The 21,670-nt window shown below is 39.9% G+C and overlaps 1 protein-coding gene across 1 annotated transcript in view; it reads right to left on the bottom strand.

Annotated features, from left to right (window-relative positions):
• LOC107732977 (staphylococcal nuclease domain-containing protein 1-like) overlaps nt 1-21,670 on the bottom strand; it is a 191,768-nt gene that overhangs the window by 37,059 nt on the left and 133,039 nt on the right. The window contains exons 17-18 of the mRNA XM_016544462.1: nt 19,871-20,059; nt 2,982-2,989 (exon numbers count right to left, since the gene is read on the bottom strand). Of these exons, the coding sequence (XP_016399948.1) occupies nt 2,982-2,989; nt 19,871-20,059 (197 nt within the window). The remainder of the gene's footprint in view (nt 1-2,981; nt 2,990-19,870; nt 20,060-21,670) is intronic.

Below are 21,670 nucleotides of genomic sequence, written 5' to 3'. Positions count from 1 at the left end.
GGCTGCGTTTACACTTGGCATTAACATGCGACCTGTATCCGGATGTTGTCCACATACACATTGAAAAGACAAGTGTAAACGCGCTTCTGATTGGAATGTTATCCGATCAGCGTGTCCTGGTCCAGAGGTAGTCGAGGACGCATTGTGATCGGATCTCAGTGTAATGTAAACGCAATCCAGCCATCGTGTCTGCATTTGCAGGTCGACATCACGCAAAACGCCACCCCCTCTCTCCCGATCTGTCGGAAGAACAGAGCGCTAGTGAGACTCGTACATTTATTTTGATTTGTAAAATGTCCCACGACTGAAAATAGTTTTCAAAAGAAAACCCACCACTTCAGGTTGACTTTGCACCGCAGACTTATTTAAATATTGCGCGGGAAATACTGATCCGATCAGTTATCCAGATCGAGAAGTCAGCTGATGTTGCCAAGTGTAAACGCTCCGTGTCCTGATTGACTGATGATTAGGGCTGCACAATTAATCGAATTTCTAATCACGATTACAATTATGGATGCCACAATTACGTAATTGTTCAAAGCGGCAATTAATCGTTCAAAGTCCTCTTATGTTATTCTGCGTGCTTAAGATGCGTTTTCTTTCTTTCTACATGTTATCTATCTTAAGGGTTTTTCCCATTATTTAAATTTTAGTTTTAGTATAACAATATCATTTCATTTTTTTTTTTTCTTATAATTTAAAGAAGAAAGAAACCAGAGTGTTTACAGCTTGTTTATTTTCATATAAAAATGCGGCATGCAGTTGCATCAAACAATGGTATAAACATCATTCAATGTAAATTGTGATAATCGTAATTAATAATCGCAATTACAATTTCAAGGGAATAATCGACAATTATGATTTTTGTCATAATCGTGCAGCACTACTGATGATCCGATCTGCTTGATCAGATCACGGTGATCGCATGTTAATGCCAAGTGTAAACGTAGCCATATTTATTTGTCTCTACTGGTTGGAAACACAGATGGTGACTGGGATGTGGAGGCTGAAGGTCAAGTTCATCCTCAAAAGCATGTCAACATATAACAATAGAATAATGTGCATAATAAGGCATATGACAAATAAAAACAAAATAAAAATTATATATAATTTTTGTGGAGTTTTTTTTTGTCTACCACACCTGGAAACTTCTAAAAATCTACGAAGGTTATCCAGGAGGACAAGAAGTTTGCAGATGGATTTCATGAGACACACCACTTTAGCTCCTCCCACCAATTCTGAACAGGCCCATCTCGAATACAGCTGAATATGTGGGTTATGCAATGCTGGACTATACAGGCACCACAAGAAAAACGGAATGGTAATCGGAGAGGTGGGATACATAATCAGGGTGTTTTAGTTGAGTCAATTAAGGTCTACGACCCATGATGCTCGTCTGCTCGATTCGTCTGTGCATATTGATGAAGCTATTAGCAGTATGGAATGACTAACAAGACAGACATGCCTTTATGTCGAATGCTTTTTTACACCAGAATCAACACCTCCATTTGCGGATGGATATGCTGTCTATATACATTATCAAACTAATGATTCAACCACTGCAGAAATGCAATGCAAATGTAACAACCCTGATATAGATACAAGTATGCAACCACAAGAGAATGATCCAAACAGAAAAGGTTTTGTCAAAGCTGTTTCACATTCTTCAAGATGACATCACAAACGACTGTTTTCACAAACGATTTTGAGTTTGTTTTTATCTTCTGAGAAGATTTAGCATGCATTCATCACAAATACAAGACCTTGGGTGTGTTTTGCAGAAGACAACTGAAATTGGGAAGACTTAAATTAGAATTTTAGGTGTGGAGGAACTCTAGAATCTGGGGGTCATTTTTCACCCTAGGTAACATGACATTTATCTCCAATCCCCTTCCACCTACACTTAAATATAATTACCCAAATTAAAGCCCGTTTATAGATTTCTACATATGCTATTAAAACAAATATAATTTAAAAATGCAAATAAAAATACAGCATTGCATAAATAAATAATAAATTAATTTATATTTACAATAAATAAATAAATGCAATATTTTTTTTTTTCCATTTAGAAAAAAAAATAAAAATCAATAGTGCCATGATGTGATAATGGCATGTTGAGAGACACTCAACCACGTCCTGAAGTGGCTATTTGTATTAGCATAATATAAAATAAATAAATCAATTAATTAAATTAAACAAATAAATAAGTGCAAGTATTTAGAGCATCTTCCAGAATAAAATGATTGCATTGGATCAATATGTGCCTGTTTCCAGTGTCGCTCCTTTAAAGTGCAATGCCCCATTTATCAACATCAGAGTGCACAGCTTTTACACACTGCCTTAAAACAATGTGTATTTTGAAAAGCACTATACAAATACAAAAATTTAATTGATACTGCTTAAATATATACATAAAAGCAGATGGAATGCAATCATATTCTGCTCGCAACTAAGACGTGAAGCAGATTAGCATGCATGGCAATGCGCACCCTTAGAGGACTGGGGGAAGAAGAAGAGCGAGGGAGAGAGAGAGAGAGAGAGAGAGAGAGAGAGAGAGAGAAAAAGAAAATCAATGTGAAAAGATCCATGATTGACAACATCACTAAGCCTTACTCTTTTGAACTCCTCCTGACTGACATCTGACAGCTACAACCTCTGACCCCGGCACACGCTCGCATCTAAGCAGGACATGGGATCCAGCTACAGTAAATGACAGAAATGTTTCGCTATTTTGCATGCTAATAACACCTATAAGGGCGAAGCCAAGTACTAATGGGGTAGTGCACCAATGTACTGTAGGATGGGAGGTATTAAACACATTTACACTGCAAATGCATCGATTTCAATGATCACGTCATATGACCAGACATTCATTGGCCAAAAGAAAATGTTAAAATGGCATGTCCAGTAATGCATTCTGAAATCTAATCAGCTTTCTAGTAAGCTTTTCTAGTCTGAGGGAGGTATTGGGGAAAAACACCCAGAGCTTCATATGCTTGAAGACGTTAGCATGCCATTCACACTTTCGACTTCATGTCCATATGTAGCTGTGTTAACATGTCTGAATGCTTCTAAGTGCCTGAGCAATTCCACATCAATCGCGAGGCATTAAAACGAGAACTACCAGTGAAAGCTTACACATATTTTCCAGGTAAACACGTGTCTGCTTAATGAGAGAAAATTTTCAAAAAAAAAAGTTTCATGCTAATATGACTGTAAAGCACCATTACACTAGACCAGGGGTAGGCAAGTTCGGTCCTAGAGAGTTCAGCTCCAACCCTGAAAAAAAAACACTCACCTGCCTATAGCCTTAGTAATCCTAAAGACATTGATTAGCTTGTTCAGGTGTGTTTGATTAGGGTTGGAGCTGAACTCTGCAGGACTGCGGCTCTCTAGGACCGAACTTGCCTACCCCTGCACTAGACACAAGAAAAAAAACAACACTCTTGGATTTCACTGTCACACTTTTTCTGATTCAAATGGACTCAAACACACGGGTCCATACAGTGACAAAGGGCAGACCGATCATCCATCACGTCCCAAAGTCCACATCAATCTACTCAGGGATGCTGACAAACACATCAACTAAGTGACCTACACTGTCAGCATTCACTTAACCTGCAAACACTGAGCTGGCGCTATAAACTCACTTAGCATAATCACACATTCGGTCGTACACTCATCTGTAAACACAGAAAAATGTAAGCTGGATAAATGCAGCGTTTTCTGACCCAACCAACATAGGATGGGGTGATGTTGGGTGAAACACAGAGGGGAGGGGTATGTGGAGCAGAGGTGGACGTAGAGTCTTGGATGTGGTTACTTAACGGATAAATTTATGCATTAAAAGTGCCCAGGTGGCATGGCACTTTGGGAATCAACAGCTGCAAGATGTCAGCATGCAGGGAGCTTCTCTTCAGCCTCATATCACCGACAGCAGCTGTTCGGATGCAGTGGCGGTTGCGCGGCTTATACCGCGGCTTACACTGCTAATGTCACCGCCCTCCTATCAGCCGTTACAAACTCCCACCAGCCTGACATTCCTGCACGGTAAAGGTAAGAAATCACCAGAAACTCTGGCCCTGGTTGCAGCGGCGTTGGTGTCAGAATGCTTAAACATGTGCTAAGCGGTTTAACGCCATTTCTGTGGGAAGTAACTATGGAAATGAAGCCTGTTTGAGCAAAAAAGCCAGCCTGGTTCTGAGGGGGTCTGGCATGCATGTCGCGGCTCCCCACCCGCACAGATGATGCCCTCCGGGAAACACGGCAGCATATGGGCCTTACACAACACTCAGACTTTCTGCTCCAATGCTGACTTCACACAGCTATTAGAGGAAGACTGCAAAAAGATGACAATGTTGTTAAAGGAAACATGACGTACGCAAAACGCATAGTCACCAGAATAATCTGGTTAATAGTCCCTGCATGCTGACATCTTGCAGCTGTTGATTCCCAAAGTGCCATGCCACCTGGGCACTTTTAAACACCAAAAAGCTGACTTAAAGTTGAAAGGGTTTCAGCACACTGAATTGCACCTGTAAATTCATCCTCCTTCAAAATTGGGATGTAATTGTAGTAGCAACAGGAAATTTAGTTCATATTGTGATGCATATTTGAGTATAATGGATTAAAGGGGTCCTATTATGCTCTTTTACAAAGTCTTGATGAAGCTACAGCACAGCTTCTCTTCTTCTTCGTTTTCTCTGATGCACTAACTCTGCAGCAGCACTTCTTCTTCATCGTCTCGTCTGATGCACTCACTCAACCAAGCGTTCTAACCACAACCTCGCCCCTCCCCACCCCCCAACCATTCTAATTTCTTTAGGCGGGAATTATTTGTAATGATATTCCAATGAGCCGCTATGTGATATCACAAAGCCCGGAAAACAAACGCTGTAGTTCAAACGAGCCGTTCGTTGTAGTTCTTGAAAAGGGATTTTTAAAAAACGAAAAATCTCCCTTTGGAGTGGACTTTGAGATTTGCAACTTTCTAGATCTTTTTTATGCCCAAACATACACACTACACACTGACTAAAATTTAAAAAAGTGAAAAAGCATAATAGGACCCCTTTAATGAAAAGATGAAAATACAGGATGGGACTTGGTTCTATTCATCAGTTGTTTAGATTGAAGGCAGATCTGAATGCAAGTTCGCAGTCGATAGTAAGAGGCGGGTTTAAGCAGACTAAATGATTGGAGCATACGTAACGAGTAAAGTATATAGTTTCACTGGAAGATTGAGTTTACGAGGTCAAAATAAATAAAATAAATGAAACATGCATGGATGAATTGTTCACAATATAATCAAAAACTTTCATTAGAAAAGAGATAAGGTGAATTACCATTTCATGCCAACTTTAAAGCACCAGCAAGTGTATTAAAGCTACAATACAGCTGTTTAACAACTATTCTGCCTGTACTTAGATGCAAAATTTTTTTTTCCAATGCAAGGAAAATGTATTCAAAGAATCGAATGCACTGGAGGAGTTCTAATATTCCATTCTGAACAAACCTCCTGATGTTTGTACAAAGCTGAGGAAAATAAAAAATAAAAGCCCTCTAAATCAGTATTCATTTGCCGTAAAGACTAGAAGCAGAGCTATTTAAAGCGGCTTATTTCCAGCTATCCTGCCTACCTACTGTCTGCCCACACTTCACCGCATGAAACAACCACATGCGACATATGTTTTAATCAGACTCAGTCATGACAGAGGGCTTCCGGAAAGGACGTGAAATTCAAGTGAAGTCTACTTCACACAAATCCATTTATCAAATAAACTGATAATTGCGTAATGCGTTTCTTTCTGCAAAGGAATCAGCACACACAAACGTGTGCATATTAAAAGCAAAATAATCAAGTTTATTTAACCCAACATGTCTTGATGCCGGGTTGTCATGGCTACTGTTTATCTCTTGAAAAGCAGCCTCTTCGTTTTCTCAGATCGAATATTCCACCTCTCGAAGCTTTGCTCATCGACTCGCTTGCATCTGACAAACATGGGCGTTTAGCGGTCTTTACACACAGAGATGCTGAGGAGCCAGATAGTAAAAAGGAGGAAAGATGACAAAGAGAGTAAAATTGGACTGACATTGACAGCCGCTCTTCAGGGGGACACATACATCCTGAAGGAGGCCTGGTAGCCCACTAAAACCAGTCACATCCCACACACATACACACACTCAAACAACATGGCTGGCTGCAAGCCCATGGTACAAATGAGAGAGAGAGAGAGAGAGAGAGAGGGAATACTGAGAAAAGGGAGTTGCATGCTGGGAGAGAGAAAGAGAAGTGCATGAGAGAAAGATGAAAAGAGGAAGTGAAGCCCGAGTACGTGTTTACGTAACAGTGTGACTCCTTCAGGGTAGACAAAATGCCTGTCTGTTTGAGTAAAGAGAAAGTAATCACTCTAGAACTCTGCATTCAAAAGGAAAAGTGCACGTTAAAGAAAGAGTTCAACCAAAAATGAAAATTGGTATCATTTATTTACCTGCATGTCATACCAAACCTGTATGACTTACTTTATTGCAAGGATCACAAAAGTTGATATTTTGAAGAATTATTCAGGCTTCAAAAATGACAAAAAGCACCTTAAAAGTATCACAGAAGTGGCCCATACAACTCATGCACGATATTTTAAGTCTTCTGAGGTTGCCCAACGGATTTGTGCAAGAAAAGTAGCAAAATTAAGCCGTTATTCATTGAAAAACTTCACATGGTTTTGCTTGAACCAACTGATTCTGAACTAATGACTAAAAAAAAGAAACCTGATCCAATCATGAATCAGACATTGCTACTGCATAAACATGCCAAGGAAATCTAAAGTGATGTCGTCAAGACTTAAACGTAAAACTCACAAAGTTATCATATGACATATTTTGTGTCCTCATTGAGGCATTTGTTGTAACTGCACAGAAAAGAGAGTTCAACCTTCAAAAATAAATTTTTTGTTCCACGGAAGGAAACATGAGTTTGAAACAACTGGAGGGTGAATGAATCATGTCAGCATTTTTCAGCATTGGGTGAACTATCCCTTTAAAACATTCAAATGGTGAGCCATCACTCTGACTTACTGAAAACAGGAAGTTGTCAGGTGAATCTGACACCATAATTTGATTCAGATTCATTCTGATCGATTCTTGATTGAGTTTCCTGTGTGAGTGTGGAGTGCAGTCCTGGCCATGTGCTGCCGTGTTTAATAGAATCGCAGAAGCCGACAGGCTCTGAGCCACTTCCTTTCACTCTCTGCCCCAACAAACACTGACAGCACATGAAAAAGAGCCCATTTGCTTTCCTGTTGAAGAAATGGCTCCTTCTGTCAATGAGCCTGTGGCGTTCTGTAACCACAACCCAAAATGGCTTTGTGCACAGGCCGGCACGGTCAGATTTATGTCTGGATGTTAAACCCACAGGTCCACGGGGGTCAGGAGGGGTCGTCATGAGAGACTGATGGTCAGGGACAATGGAAGGGAGCTGTGTGTGATTGATGCTGAGGGGTCTTAACATAAGGGCCCACTACAACTCTTCAGGCGATGGGATGTCAAAGAACGAACAGAAACACACGCATGAAAGCACCCGAGTGAACAAGTACACAAACAAACACAAATAATATAACCGCCACACTTGCCTGCATTCAATGACAGATATAACACTGAAGCCTTGAGGGAATCACATCAAAAACATACAAAATGACAAAAAGATGGGGAGAAAACAAAAAACAAAACACAATTTGATTAAAATATTCTTTCAGATTCAAGTTAAGCTCTATGGACAGCATGTGACATGCTGTTGATTAATATTGACTTTGTAGTTCGTAAAATCAAATAAAAATCACTATACTAATATCCCTCCATCGAACTTGTACTGTTCTGGACAATGTTTGAAAACTTGCATTGCTAGCACTTGCATTATTGCCTCCTTATGATACATCTCTTGTATTCCTCATTTGTAAGGTGTTTAGGATAAAAGCATATGCTAAATATGCTAAATATTTATTAGCATATGCTAATAAATGTAAATGATTATTATTTGTTAAACAAATTGCTACCATTTTACCTTAAGGGTTGTGAGACAAAGTTACTTTTTCATGTGTTACATTCTTTTTGAAATAAAATAAAATAAAATAATTTTAATTAAAAAAAAACATTAAAATATATGCTGTTATGTTTTGTTTATTATATAATTTGGACAAATTATCAGGGATTTCTGAAATCTGTAGGCAACAGTTTAAACACAAAATGTTAAAGTCTTTTAAACTTACAAAACTTTTTATATTCAGTGTGTTTACTATTGTGGAGCAATGCCTGGCTTCAGAAACTCTGTTTGCAAGTGTATTACTGCAATTTCTGCTTATTTTTACAACCCGAGGAAAAAGTCACAATTATTTTCCATAGTAAATCGACAGCATGTCACAGATACAGTTGACGGCACTTAACTTGTATTGAACCCAGAACATTTCTGTAAAAATTCATCCATTACAAACCTATTACTAAATGCAGACTGAGATGATGGCAATTGAAGCCCCTGGAGTCGCAAAAAAAAACAAATTTTTTCCTCACAACAGTCCACACACAAGATGCTTGCAGCCATTTTGCTTACAAACAAAGCGCAGCAAATAAATCAGAAATCTGAATGAACAGAAGAGCAGCTTTGCAAGGAGAAAAAGCAGGGAACAAGAGTGTAAAAACAGGTGGGAGAGTGAATGGATACATTTAGGAGGGAAATTTGCAGCAGATCTAAGAATAGCCTCTTCCTGCACTGAAGACTTCGTTTTTTCCCCCAGAGCAGGTAATAAAGAAAATTGATGAGCCGTTAGCTGTAGCGTTAGCTGAATCCCCAACCCTAGAACTGCCGGCTTAAACCGGTCTACTGTTCTCTCTCAGGGGTTTGTGTGTGCATGACACAGAGAAAGAGCCACAGTGACCTGAGAAAGAGAGAAACACAGGTGGAAATAGCGAGAGAAAGCCGCTGAAAGCATGGGTTCTCTGAGGTGGTCTTATCTTGCCGTATAATGACGGGTTTTAGGCCCAGGAGGCTTCAGACGCATTTCTGGACAACGTTGTTGCGAGAAGCTCAATACACTTGATCCAAATAAGACAAATCCTCTGAAAATTTGTCTCGGTTTAGAAGGTAGACTGTAGATGAGTTTAAATTGATTAAGGGAAGCTATCACATAAAAGACTCCACTGTAAAAAGCAGCTGTAACGCCGCTGGAGTCTGGTAATGGACCAGACGTGAGAAGGGTTGGAATGACACGATGATTCTGAAACAAAAAGGATGGCAGCAAACTCTGCCAGCAAGAAACAAATATTTAGCATTTATTAGCCAGGAAAGAAGGGACGTCCCACCGCCAAAAAGCATCAAAGACACAGTCAGGAGCGTCTGCTCTCCGCAAATGTTAGTGGGCGCGCACAAGAGAAGGTCCACTCTTTTTAATTACTGTCAGGCGATTAGAGAGGACACCTGAAGCGACAGTCGAGTTGAGGGTACTAAACGTTTTGGCGGTGGAGAATTTGTAATCCCAAAAAGGAGCAAATGTCAGCAGGCTAGAGGAAAATGCCATGCCTGTGTACTTGGAAGGAGCAGAAATGCAATCTCATTCATCGCACAGATGCACACACACACACACACACACACAGAGTGTGTGGATCTCAGAGCAAGTGACTTTTAGATCTAAATACTGCTGAATTTAAAGGACAAGTAGACAGTTTATGTATTCCTTTACTGTCATATCCCCAGGCTGCAGAGACAGAGGGACTCTATTTACTACAATATTAGAATATACTGTCACCAAGAGTGCAAATGAAAAGAATATTTTTGGAACCTTCAGGAAAAAAAATTCAAACAAATCAGAGGTAGAAATCAAGAATGGGGAACCTGGCTTACTACCTATTTTTCAATATCAATCCACCCACGCACCTATCCAATCATCCACCCATCCATCTACCCATCCATCATCTTGTCCATCCATCAACCCTTCACCTATTCATCTTATCTGTCCACCCATCTATCCATCCTTCCACCCACCTATCTGTCCATCCAACCATCCAGACACCGAATTTCCGTATTTAAATTAAAACTGAAAACATGAATGTGCACATAAGACTTATATTTGTACCATTGTTTAATGCAGCTCTAAACACATTGTGTCATACCTTGAATATTGTAAAAAAAATATAGAGCATTGTCAATTATTTTTGTTAAATTTTAATCTCTTTGCATACACGCACATATATATATATATATATATATAACAAAAAGTATAAATCAATGACTCGCGCACAGGAATGTTTATTAACTTAATATGGTCTATTATGATTTAACATTAGCTTTAAACCATCAGAAAAATCTGGCCCTGTCCACTGACTTCCAGTGCTTTGGATACACAGATTTGCCAACTGCAAGCAGACCTCTTCACTGACATTGCAGAACCCGACTGGAATCACAACTGCCATCAACTCAGGCAGAAAAATGGCCGTTCTTGGTCTGCAGTCTCCCTCGAGGTGCAAATGTCCTTCAACCTTATACGCATAGGAAACCCCTAAAAAAAAAAAGAAAACAAAACAACAACAGCCCAAGAGCCCTATATGCAGCGGTTGCAAACACAATCATTTGTTCTGTTCTCTGCCTGCGTATCCAAGCATGTGTTCATCTGCAGTAATGCAATTCACAATGTCATATTTAATTACAGTCTGAAAAGGCAAACACGCATACATCATGCTTCCCCCATGACAATGGGACTAGAGGAAGTGTTATGGCCTTCTTTCTGCACGGGTGAACCACAAGCCTGCCTAAAAGAGTGTCCATCAAGAGCCTAGAGGGTTATCCCATAAACGAGAGGAGGGGGGCTATGGAACGGCCAAGGACACACAGTCAGGGTGACATCTTGTGTTTGCACAAGCCTGTATATATGTGTGCCTATGAGCATTAGAAGTGCAGCGTGAGCTAGATGTCATCCTGCATGTATGCAGATGCCTGACAATCCGTCTCAATGTGGATGGATTTTTGTGTCTGTGCAGATTGAGTATTTACACGGCCGGTGTGTCACTACATCCTGTCTGCCCATGTATGCACTCGCTGGCTCTCCTTCAAGCTGGCATTGAGGTTAAGTGTTCAAAGATCCTCACGCTTGCATGCCTGCAAGAGGAAGTGTGTGAGTAAATGTGTGTGCGGGTCAAGGTTTGCCTACAAAATGAGGACCAAATAGGGAAAACGGCTAAATGAAATATTAAAAATGCCTCAATGAAAATCTCAAAATGCAAAAAGGTTTATCTGAGGGTTACATTTAGGGTTACAAGATAGAAAATATCAATAGATATTTATAGATATCTAGATATTAGATATCACTAGAATTTCAAAACAACGTAAATTATTTATTTATGATTTTTTTTTCTTTTATGATTTCTGCTGAGGCGAGTTGTGACAGACTGCTGAAACTGCACCAGAAGATTTGTGAAAAACGTGAGTGTGTGGTTATCAAGAGCCATGGCTTGCCTTCAGGCCTGTTAAGAATTGCTTATGTGGTGGTGTGTATGTGAAGTGTGCGTGTGTTAGGAGTAGATGACCCAAGCCCATTTTCTATGCAGAAATGCACATCTTAAATAATCCATGAGATGTATGGAATAGCCCTTCTCAGCTTTTGCCCTTTGTGTGATGAGAGATGATCTTTTTCTTGCCCTGTACTGTGGTAAGCAAGCAGAGAGCACCTAATGTCAACACACAAACACACATTCTAACACAAAGCAAAACCGGTATTGGTGAACATATATCAAAACATACAGACGAATTTCCCAAGAGGCACAGCTTCTCTATAGGACACAATTCCCCACAGAATTTTGCACTTTTTTTTCTAGTGGCACTTAAGTTGGGTGCAAAGGAACAACTTATAAAACATATTTTGAAAATTGCAGATTTTAGTGCAGGCGAAATTGGTTCTTGTTGTTAGCTTAGCGTAGCATGATTATAGACGATAAATTATAACTGATTAGCATTAGCCTCTGACAAAGTTCTGGCATTAGTAAATGTATTACTAACTAACTATTTAATTCATTAGTTATCATGGACCAACAGTAAACTCTTTTGGTCACACTTTAGTTTGGGGACCAATTTTTACTATTAAAGAGTTAGTTCACCCAAAAATGAAAATTCTGTCATTAATTACTCACCCTCATGTCGTTTCAAACCCGTAAGACCTTCGTTCGTCTTCAGAACACAAATTAAGATATTTTTGATGGAATCTGAGAGCTGTCTGACCCTGCATAGACAACGCAACGCATCAGGGGTTCAACCGCAATTATACGAAGCTACGAGAATACTTTTTGTGCGCAAAAGAAAAAAAAATAACGACTTTATTCAACAATTCGTCTCCTCCGCATCACCTTGGTGCCATTTCGGAGAATATCCGCTGGACGTAAAACTGTATTCTCGTAGCTTCGTATAATTATGGTTGAACCCCTGATGTCACATGGATTATTTTACAGAGGTTTTGCTTTGTTTCACAGAACTAATCGTTGCCTGGGTTGCGTACATATATGTGGGGCGGAGCTATCAAAATAGGGGCAAGACCCTTTTGGGGTAGGGGCGTGTTTGTTTTGGTGATTTCAAATATCAACATTGGCTACCAGAAATCGCTTACTCTGCCTTTAATTCATAATACATTATAATGTCGATTTATACAACTTGAAATGTAAAAAACGTATTAGTACAAGTGAAAATTAGAATTAACCTAGATTAACAAATGCTGTAACGGTACATGTAGTCCATAAAACCTACTCATGAAATAATGTTATTAATTTGAACCGTATTGTAGCTTGTCTGTACATGCTGTTACTTAAATGTCATAATCTTCTCTTCACAATATGACTGCATGATCAAAAGTACCTCATGCAATTAACCAGAATAACCCACAATTTCTATTAACCAGCCACGACAGACTCCAAACCCCTTTTTTTTTTATTATTATTTTTATTGTTCAGGCTAAACACTGGCAATATTACTGCAGGCGCTGGTTGGGACTGTGTATCATCGTTCTTTCACATACACGGGTCAGACAAGGAGAGTATTGATAGAAAAAGCACTCAACTCTATATCACAATCAGTCTGGAACATATATTTGAGCAAAAATAAAGACATATGGCCTGGCAAGGAGAGTGTTATTACTAATATATATGAAGCCATTGCTAAGTGTCACCACAACGTTAATTAGCTTTCTTACTAAAAGTGCGAGGAGAATTAATTACTTTTTTGTAGGGTTTGTTGACACAGAAAGACCCAATTTGCTTTCCTGCCAGCCAAGAACACTTGGGTGCGTAAATACTCAAACTTTTGTTTTGCAATGGAAACCGTTGCAGAGATCTTTATTAGCACATTTGCAGGAACACAGTCTACAGTTCTGCCAAACTATTTAGCACAACAAAACTTGTGCGTGGGTTTAAAAACGAGAAAACACTCCATGCAAAAACATCCATGTTAAGCACGGGGGAGGTTCAGAAAGACAGCGAATACTGATAGGGGTTCGTGGATGGATTATGCTCATCTGTAACGTAGAGGTGACCTGAACGAACTCTTCGCGCTGCTCATAATCACTGCTTCTGCCAGGGGAGGCTCTCTCATTCCTATGTAGCAAGGAAGACTGCAATCGTTCATGAATTCAAGATGAGGAATAGGAACCACAGAAACGCCATGAGAGCGCAAAGAGCTTTTTCTTGCTTGTTTAAGATTCATGCTGCAAGGTGTTTTGTTCTGATTTGGCATGGAGAGCACTTGAGTAAACTTTGCCATGGAGGAAACCTCGATGAAAAGAGTGCAGCAAGACTTAATCCAATGAATTCTTAAGATGGACATTAAATTACGTTACGATAACGCTCACGCCAGGGAATTAACTGTGAGATTACCAAATGAGAGACAATAATTTTTAAAACTGACTGCTGTATACTGCTAACAAAATACTTCTGCTTTGTGACAAAGACAGAAAAAAAAACGAAAAAAAAAAAACGAAAATCGTGCTTTAGTGTATTAGTGAGTGACCAAAAAGACAAAAAGGTTATGGTGAACCCTTTACAATAACAATGATAGTAACACATTATTAAGATTATTCAGTATTAATCTCAGTATGAACACAATTAAATAAATTAATGTTAATAATATTAATATTAATTTTGGTGTGTTTTTACTGTAGTCAAATGATGCGTCAAAAGCAGAAAAAAAAAAATTGTATGTGAACATGAGTTTTGCATATTGTTATCAGACACAATAAACACATTTTTGTTATAAAAAAACCAATATCGATTGAATCCCTACTTAAGATAACTAAGATAATCCCTATTTAAGATTAACCACTAAAAACAAACAAATAAATTAAAAAAATAAATACTTAAGATAATAGGCACTGTTAAATAACTCCATAAGTAATGTGCAGCCTGAAACTCCCTCAAATATGATTGGTTCAGGAGTCTGTGTATGCATGCTGATGTGTTCACAGCCAATGTTTTACATCAGAGACATCAGTCCTGCCAGGTTTGTTGTCTCTCTTTAGCTGGCCAAGTCCCTGTTGTGGCGGAGCAGGCCTTAGCGCAAGCCTCCGGGGAGAGTTGCTGTGTCTAATTGGATAACTCTTACTGTGATTCACCACAGTGCTCTGGTAGTTCCTGTCTGACACAGCCTGCCCTCCATTTGTTAAATTAGAAGGCAACGATGACAGTGGTGAGAGGAGTGAGGAACAGAATGGAAACACATATATAATCACACACTTCCCTTTTAGTGCCATTTCTACACAGCACTTAATGCAGTTTACAGCAACTCAAGGCACAAGCGTGATGAAATAGAGAGAGAAAGAGATGGAGAGATGCCACTCTAAATAACCTGCCTCAAATCAAGACCCCATTTACTTGATTAATACATGTTTATTGGTCTTATTGTGAAATATTTATAAGCTCATGTTATTTATTAAAGAAAAAAAAAACAACAACATGTAAAACTTTTACACACACAAGCTTGTTTTCCCATGAGGACCTTAAGTTAGGTCTCAACGGTCCCAATGAGTTGGTGTGTATTCCGGTTTAAGTCCCCACTGGGATAGAAAAACGTACACACACACACACACACAGAGTGAGGAAATCACCTCTGATAAAGTACTTTAAGATGACTGACTGAATAAAATCTGATTGAGTTTGGGAAAAACTCAGATTCAAATCTGCGAACCCAACACCTGAAAACTCCAGAATAGCATTTACTTTCTCAAGCACTCAGATAACCTCATCTGTGGCATGTATGTAATTATCTTGTCGCGTTTTATAATATTGCCATGGAAACAGCCACTGCTTCACTGATTCTGGAGCTGAAAAAAGAGAGCATGATATAAAAAGCGTTAAAACTTTTAGGCCACTTTCTTGTTAATAACAGAGAAATTATGATATATTTGTGTGTTCAAGCAAGTCAGTTTTCAGGACGAAATCACTTCCATCAGAGGAAATTAAAAGACGGCCTTTAATTAAAATGCATTGTTCAACATGAACAAAATATAACTCTTAAAGAATGAGCACTGCGCTTTCATCTCCAAGTTAAATATTAATGTAGTAATGCAAGTCTGAAAACTTGGGTTCCATTAGACTGACCTGAGCCTCCCACTGCCTTCATTCATCCTTGGCTCGCTCCAGATTAGCCAGAGATAAAAAGTGCCAACTCACAGAAGCTTCCACTAAAGCCAATGGATTTCGGTAACACTTTACTTGAAGGGGTGTGCATAAGACTGACATGGCACCTTCATAATCATGACATGACACATGTCATGAATATGAAGGTTTTTTATGCATGTTTATGACAACTGTCATTAAGTGTCATTCGCTCAGTTATGTCATTTTTAATGCAAATATGACATTATTTGACCTAACCCTAACCTAACCCTACCCCTACCCCTAACCATAGCCCATAACAAAGACATCTCAAACAATGTCATCTTTACATTAAAAATTACATAACTGAGCGAATGAAACTTAATGACAGTTGTCATAAACATGCATAAAAAACCTTCATATTCATGACATGTGTCATGTCATGATTATGAAGGTGTCATGTCAGTCTTATGCACACCCCTTCAAGTAAAGTGTAATCTGGATTTCTCACTAACTCTTAGTACAACGTCAATAAATTAAAAAAAAAACAAAAAAACAACAACTTGTTAAATATTTCTAGCCACATTTGGGTTTCATTTGTTTATTTTGATTGTCTTTGGCACTCAAGTGTCTCAAAGAAAATTGCACTGTGGTTCCGCTTCTCGCTAGCTAACTGGTACTCAAAGACATTCCTCTGAAATTGGGTGTAGCTGTCCACTGATGAGGCCCTTGAACAAGATTCCTTCACAACAGGAGGGATTCAGGCAAATGAAGAGCAACAAAAATACTCTTTCAGAAACCACTGCAGACAAGGGGTCCAGCATTTGTCAGGTTAGCATTTTTCTTCTGTGATGCTCATTTAAATGCTGGTGTATTCCACCCGAATCAGTTTTTACAAGAGTCCTATGAATTGCAAATATGTTATTTTACCAGAGTCTGATTGATTTGGAGGTAACTTAATAGTATAAAAAGGACTTATATTTATGTTCTCATCCTTTCTCCAGGTATTATAGACCTCAGATGTGGACGACACGTGGCGTTGAGCTGCATTCACCCACCATACAAATTTATCAATCTTAAATGTCACAAGCAGACGGCTGCCCTTCTCAACCCCTGCGGAACCCTGTCACGGGTGTTGTAAGGCACATGAGAGCCTGGGGAGGCTATTAGAGCTGAAATCAAACCCCTGGTGACGGAATTATGCCCCAATAATACTAGAAAAGGAAGGAACAAGAAGACAAACGAGTGAGTGTGGAAGCGGCGGGACTGTTAAGAGGGGAAAAGGTGGACAAGCTCAGTGATGTTCTGAACAATGATGATTTGATGATCTAAGGGAGGATAGTAATCAGTGGTTGGTTTGTTCCAGTTTTCCAGAATCATGGGTCAATCCACCAGAGCCTGGTTGAAGTAGACCAATCTTAGATATGAGATGACAGAAGGCCTTGTTTCTCAACAGAAAGCTGACTTTTCAGATTTGCTTCCTCATAATTGGTGTGTTGTAATTACAAGTAGGCTCTTTTAATAGCCTGTGTTGTGAGATGCGAGAATGTGGGTTGGCTCGGTGCACACTGGGTCATAAACTGCTCTCTAATCAGCAGCCATAACTCTGTTGCCCGGCAACCAGAAGTGTTCTAACATCTCCATGCAGCAACTGTTTACATTTCAGAGCAGTGTTGGTGCTGATGGCACACGATATTGAGAGGAACTTTTAAATGCATTCCCTCAATCTATAGGGAAACTGCGACAAAATGAAAGTGAGCAAAGAAAGTGTGCAAGCGTTCATGAGACCTTTTTCTGCACACGAGTAAACAAATACAATGCAAGATTTACCAAGACGTCTCTGCTCATCAACAATGAATTAATAGTGGGAAGAAATCAAGACCTAGTCTTGCATGGCGATACTTTCGATTATGATGTCTGGTCCATGCAACCGCACATTCGGGCTTTGAACAGCCCACTTAGATGCGGTAAAACTCATGGATCTTTCAGTGATCCGATACAAAACCCCAACAAAATTAATCAAAAACGATATAATATACTATAATATAAGCCTAAAATTTTCAATTGCTGATAATACGAAAACTTTAAGTTCTTAAAATTAAACCTCAAGCTCCTCTTTATTAAAATCACCTGGTCTCCCTTGGTTCTTTAACTTAGTTTTACAGCCACTGGACCACTATTCTAAAGTAATGGACCACTTTATTTCTTTCATTATAAAAGAACATTGAAAAGTGAGAAAAAACACTTTTTAATGAAACTTAACCCAGTGCATTTCATTAGTGTAACTTTCTGAACTGGACACCTGACACAGCAAACATCTAACACTTCCCCATCCACCAACAAGGGAACTATAAACACGAGTAAAATAAACACTGCTCAATGCAAAAAAACATCAACATCTGGCTGTGGTGGAAACGAAGGCCATCAATAGAAAATAAATGCTGCCCCTCAGCTTTCCTTTCCATCTTCCACTTGTCCTGAAGGGTTAATTATTTCCATTATCCAGAGTGGCCTGGAAAATTCAAGCATGGATTGGGACAGACCCGACAACCAGCATCTACAATCTTTGAGAACAATGCAGCTGTCCAATTCATGGGTGGCGACTTTTTTCTCTCCACAAACACATTCACATCAGGGTGGCCTTGTGCTGGTGGCCCCCTCCAGACAGCCACAGGGTCAGAGAGCAGAAGATTGGGGCACAACAAACCAAACTTGTCGTCTTTGATTCACTGTCAGCAAATCAGTGAGTCAATCCAACCCACTGGGAAAGCGACAGCACAGGAAATAAGGGTCAAACTGTGCTTTCCTCAAGGTGTCAGGGCAAAACATGCCATGCTTTGTTTACAGCGAGGTGACACTGAGGCAGAGAGGTGTGCAAGTGAGTGTGCATATGCGAGTGTCTGTGCGCATATCTAAGGGAGTGTAAAAAAGCAAGATTTACTTTTTAAGCCAGGCATAAGTTCAATCAGAAGGGAAGATCTATGGATGCACATTTCAGATTGGTTGCTATTTTCACGGGAGCTGGAAGCTGATAGCACTGCCTTTGAAAAAAAGATGCAGCTATATGTTTTGGAACTTTGTGCGATATTTTGTAGAGGTGAGAGATTGAGATGAGAGAGAGAGAGAGATGAAAAAAAATTATGGATTTTTCAAGGAAGACCGAAACACGATCTCTGCCGCCTTGGGCAGTAGATCATATTGTTATCAGCACGGGGCCGTTCTCTCTCGTCAAATGAGGGATAGAGGACATAAGAAACAGCTGGCAGGAGTGTTGTTTGCCCACCAGGGCCGTTGCTTTCCATGGGCTGTTTCGGCCATAATGAAAATGAAGAGAGAGATTGAGATCAGGGACGAAGAGGGTTTCATCAATCACAGCTTAGTGGGGAGAAGAGAACAAAACTGATAATGCCAAAGACATAGCCCTGTGGCACCCCCTGAGCTATACACTCATTCCTGTGCCTTCTCTCCAACTCCCACTGTTTTTGGAGGTCCGGTGAACATTTGTTCTGCCTGAACTAATGCAACATGACAACAGATTTGTGTATTCTCTTTGTTCACATATACACTGGATGACATGCTCTGGCCTCAGCACCAGGAGCTCAAAGCATGATGGACAGAAAAGAGACAATATTTATTACCAGAGTGGGGCTGGAAGATATCTGGAATAATAAGTAATGAATCTCTTTGCTTGTCAGATGCGGGCAGGATATTTTCATTTCTGATCCTGAGTGAAGACTGAAGCTCTGTTCCAAAACCTAGTGGGCGGCCCAGATTTCTACTGTTTATACAAGCAGATACCCTTGAAAGGCAGCATCCTAAATTAATTGGAAACTTGTAAGGGACTGATTTGAAACAGGGCAGGAACCCAGTGTGCGACACAAATAGATTCTACAATTGATTCCAACAGTATCTGATGCTAGTGCATTAAAAAAACAAACACATAGCAACATAAATATTGGGTAACAGTCAATATTTAATTAGACTGAACATTATCAACATCTTTTAATATCTTATGAATAAACTCTCTGTCTGGAGTGTTGCCAAAATGGCCACTGTGTGAACTGGCTTACCATAAAAGGGTTTTGGCGCTGCCTTAGATTTTGGCCAAAAGAAGGTATCTTAAAAGATAATGCTGCTGCCTACTGTGTTAGCCCAGGTTTTGTGCCAAAATAGAGCCAATGATGATTTAAAATGCAGCCTAGTTGGTTTTGGAATAGAGCCCAAGTCTGCATGAGGCATGCTGGATTTCCACCAAACTCACCTTCTCTTTCCTCTGTCTAGCGGTTTCTTCCGCAGACAGCAGAGTCTTGTAGTAGGAGCTTCTCTCTGCAGTGAAGTGGACCTTCGACAGGGCGTTATCCACCAGAGCGACGGACAAATTCACACCCTCGATGTGAAGCCAGCCAATAAAGTTTCCTGCTTTATCCATGCTCTCCACCTCCACTTCCACCTAGGAGAAAGAGAGAGAGACGAGGCAAGAGTTAATGTACTGTATCTGGGATTAGCTGAGATTCCATTACTGTGGCGGCGGAGAAAGAGACTTTGTCTTAAATAGACAGATCACTGGAGGAGACTGAGCTATCTATTGATCGTCCAGACGGCTCGTTCTTCAGGCAACTCGGGGGGCCTTCAACATACCCCCACTCATCTCATACACACACACTTCCTGCCACTGACATCACTGCTAGGCACGTCTTTCTCGCACAATTAAACGTGAGGTCGAGATTCAGCCTGGCGCTAACTTTAGCCTGACATTCTCAATTAAAGCGGTGACACCAGGGAACACGTACCACTAATATATTACATTTGTCTCCGAGCACTGAGGCTGTTTATTGGCCAGTGATCAAAGACGGCAGGCAAGGACAAAAAGAGTGCATTTCAAAGAAAGACAGGATGACAGAGAGAAAGAAAAGGGGGGAAAAACAGTGAGTCACTTTAAACATTAACCCATTACTAATGGAAAATAAGGTAGGATGAATTATCTAACTGCTTCTTAACACACAAAACAGAGAAGGGAAATTACACACTGTATGACGCATCAAGGTTTTAGAGAAGTCTTTGTACAACAGAAAATCTAAAAGCTCCAATCAAAGCAATCTAATGACAATGTCTTATTAATTAAGATGATTATAGGGAACTCAAATGCTTAAACTTGATTTTTAAATTTTCTGAAGAAAATTATGCTAGGGTCTTGTGAGTGGTTGCCAAGGAGTTGCAATGCAGTTGCTGATGTATTCAGAATGCTTTCTTTAGAATAACTATTCAATTGTTGCCAAGTGTCGCTTGGTGGTTGCTAGGGTGTCTGATTTTTTTTTTCCGTGTGTGTGTATATGCAATTGTTATGGTGTTTGGGGTGTTTTCATTGTGTTGCCATGCCATTGCTATGGTATTTTGAGTGGTTTCTAATAGAGCCCGACCAATATATTGTTTTGCCGATATTATCGGCCGATATGAGCCTGTCGCCGATATATCGGTATGAACATTTTACAGAACATATAACGCAGATAAAATGCTTGAAATGGTGTTAAATTCGCGGTCCGGCGCCGACTGATCAAGCGATCCCGGGGGGCTACCGACGCGTGGAGGGTGGCGTTTGAGAGGGCTTCTCTTTATTATGCAGCACACACGTCAGCAGTGTGGAAGCATTTAAACTGTCGCAAAAATCATTACAAGCACCAACAGCGAGAGACTGTTTAGTGCTGCAGCGCAGGTCTTCGATGAGAAGAGGAAGGGGTGATTGTTGCTGGTTACTGTATGATGAAAATCGCGAAATGGCCTTAAACAATTAGTAAATAAACTGCAGAACGTTATGTTTTCTAATACACGCACGCATTGCATGTATTCTGACAGCGCTGCACTAACTCGCAGCAGATCTGCTTGTTAACCAGGGTTCAAGGAAAATCTGCGCTGAAACACTGTTACTCGTCAGTTGCTCAGTCACATTTTTATGAATTTTTACAAGGCATGTGACAATGCGATACGTACGACGTATTCGTAATGAGACTCATTTATAAATCTGTTATCAACAAAAATAAGCATTGAGGTCTTCCTGCGCGTTTCC

Source organism: Sinocyclocheilus rhinocerous, unplaced genomic scaffold (genome assembly GCF_001515625.1).
Source record: "Sinocyclocheilus rhinocerous isolate Xijiao unplaced genomic scaffold, SAMN03320098_v1.1 scaffold400, whole genome shotgun sequence".
NCBI classification, from domain to species: Eukaryota; Metazoa; Chordata; class Actinopteri; order Cypriniformes; family Cyprinidae; genus Sinocyclocheilus; species Sinocyclocheilus rhinocerous.
This window is presented reverse-complemented; position numbering and strand designations above follow the sequence as displayed.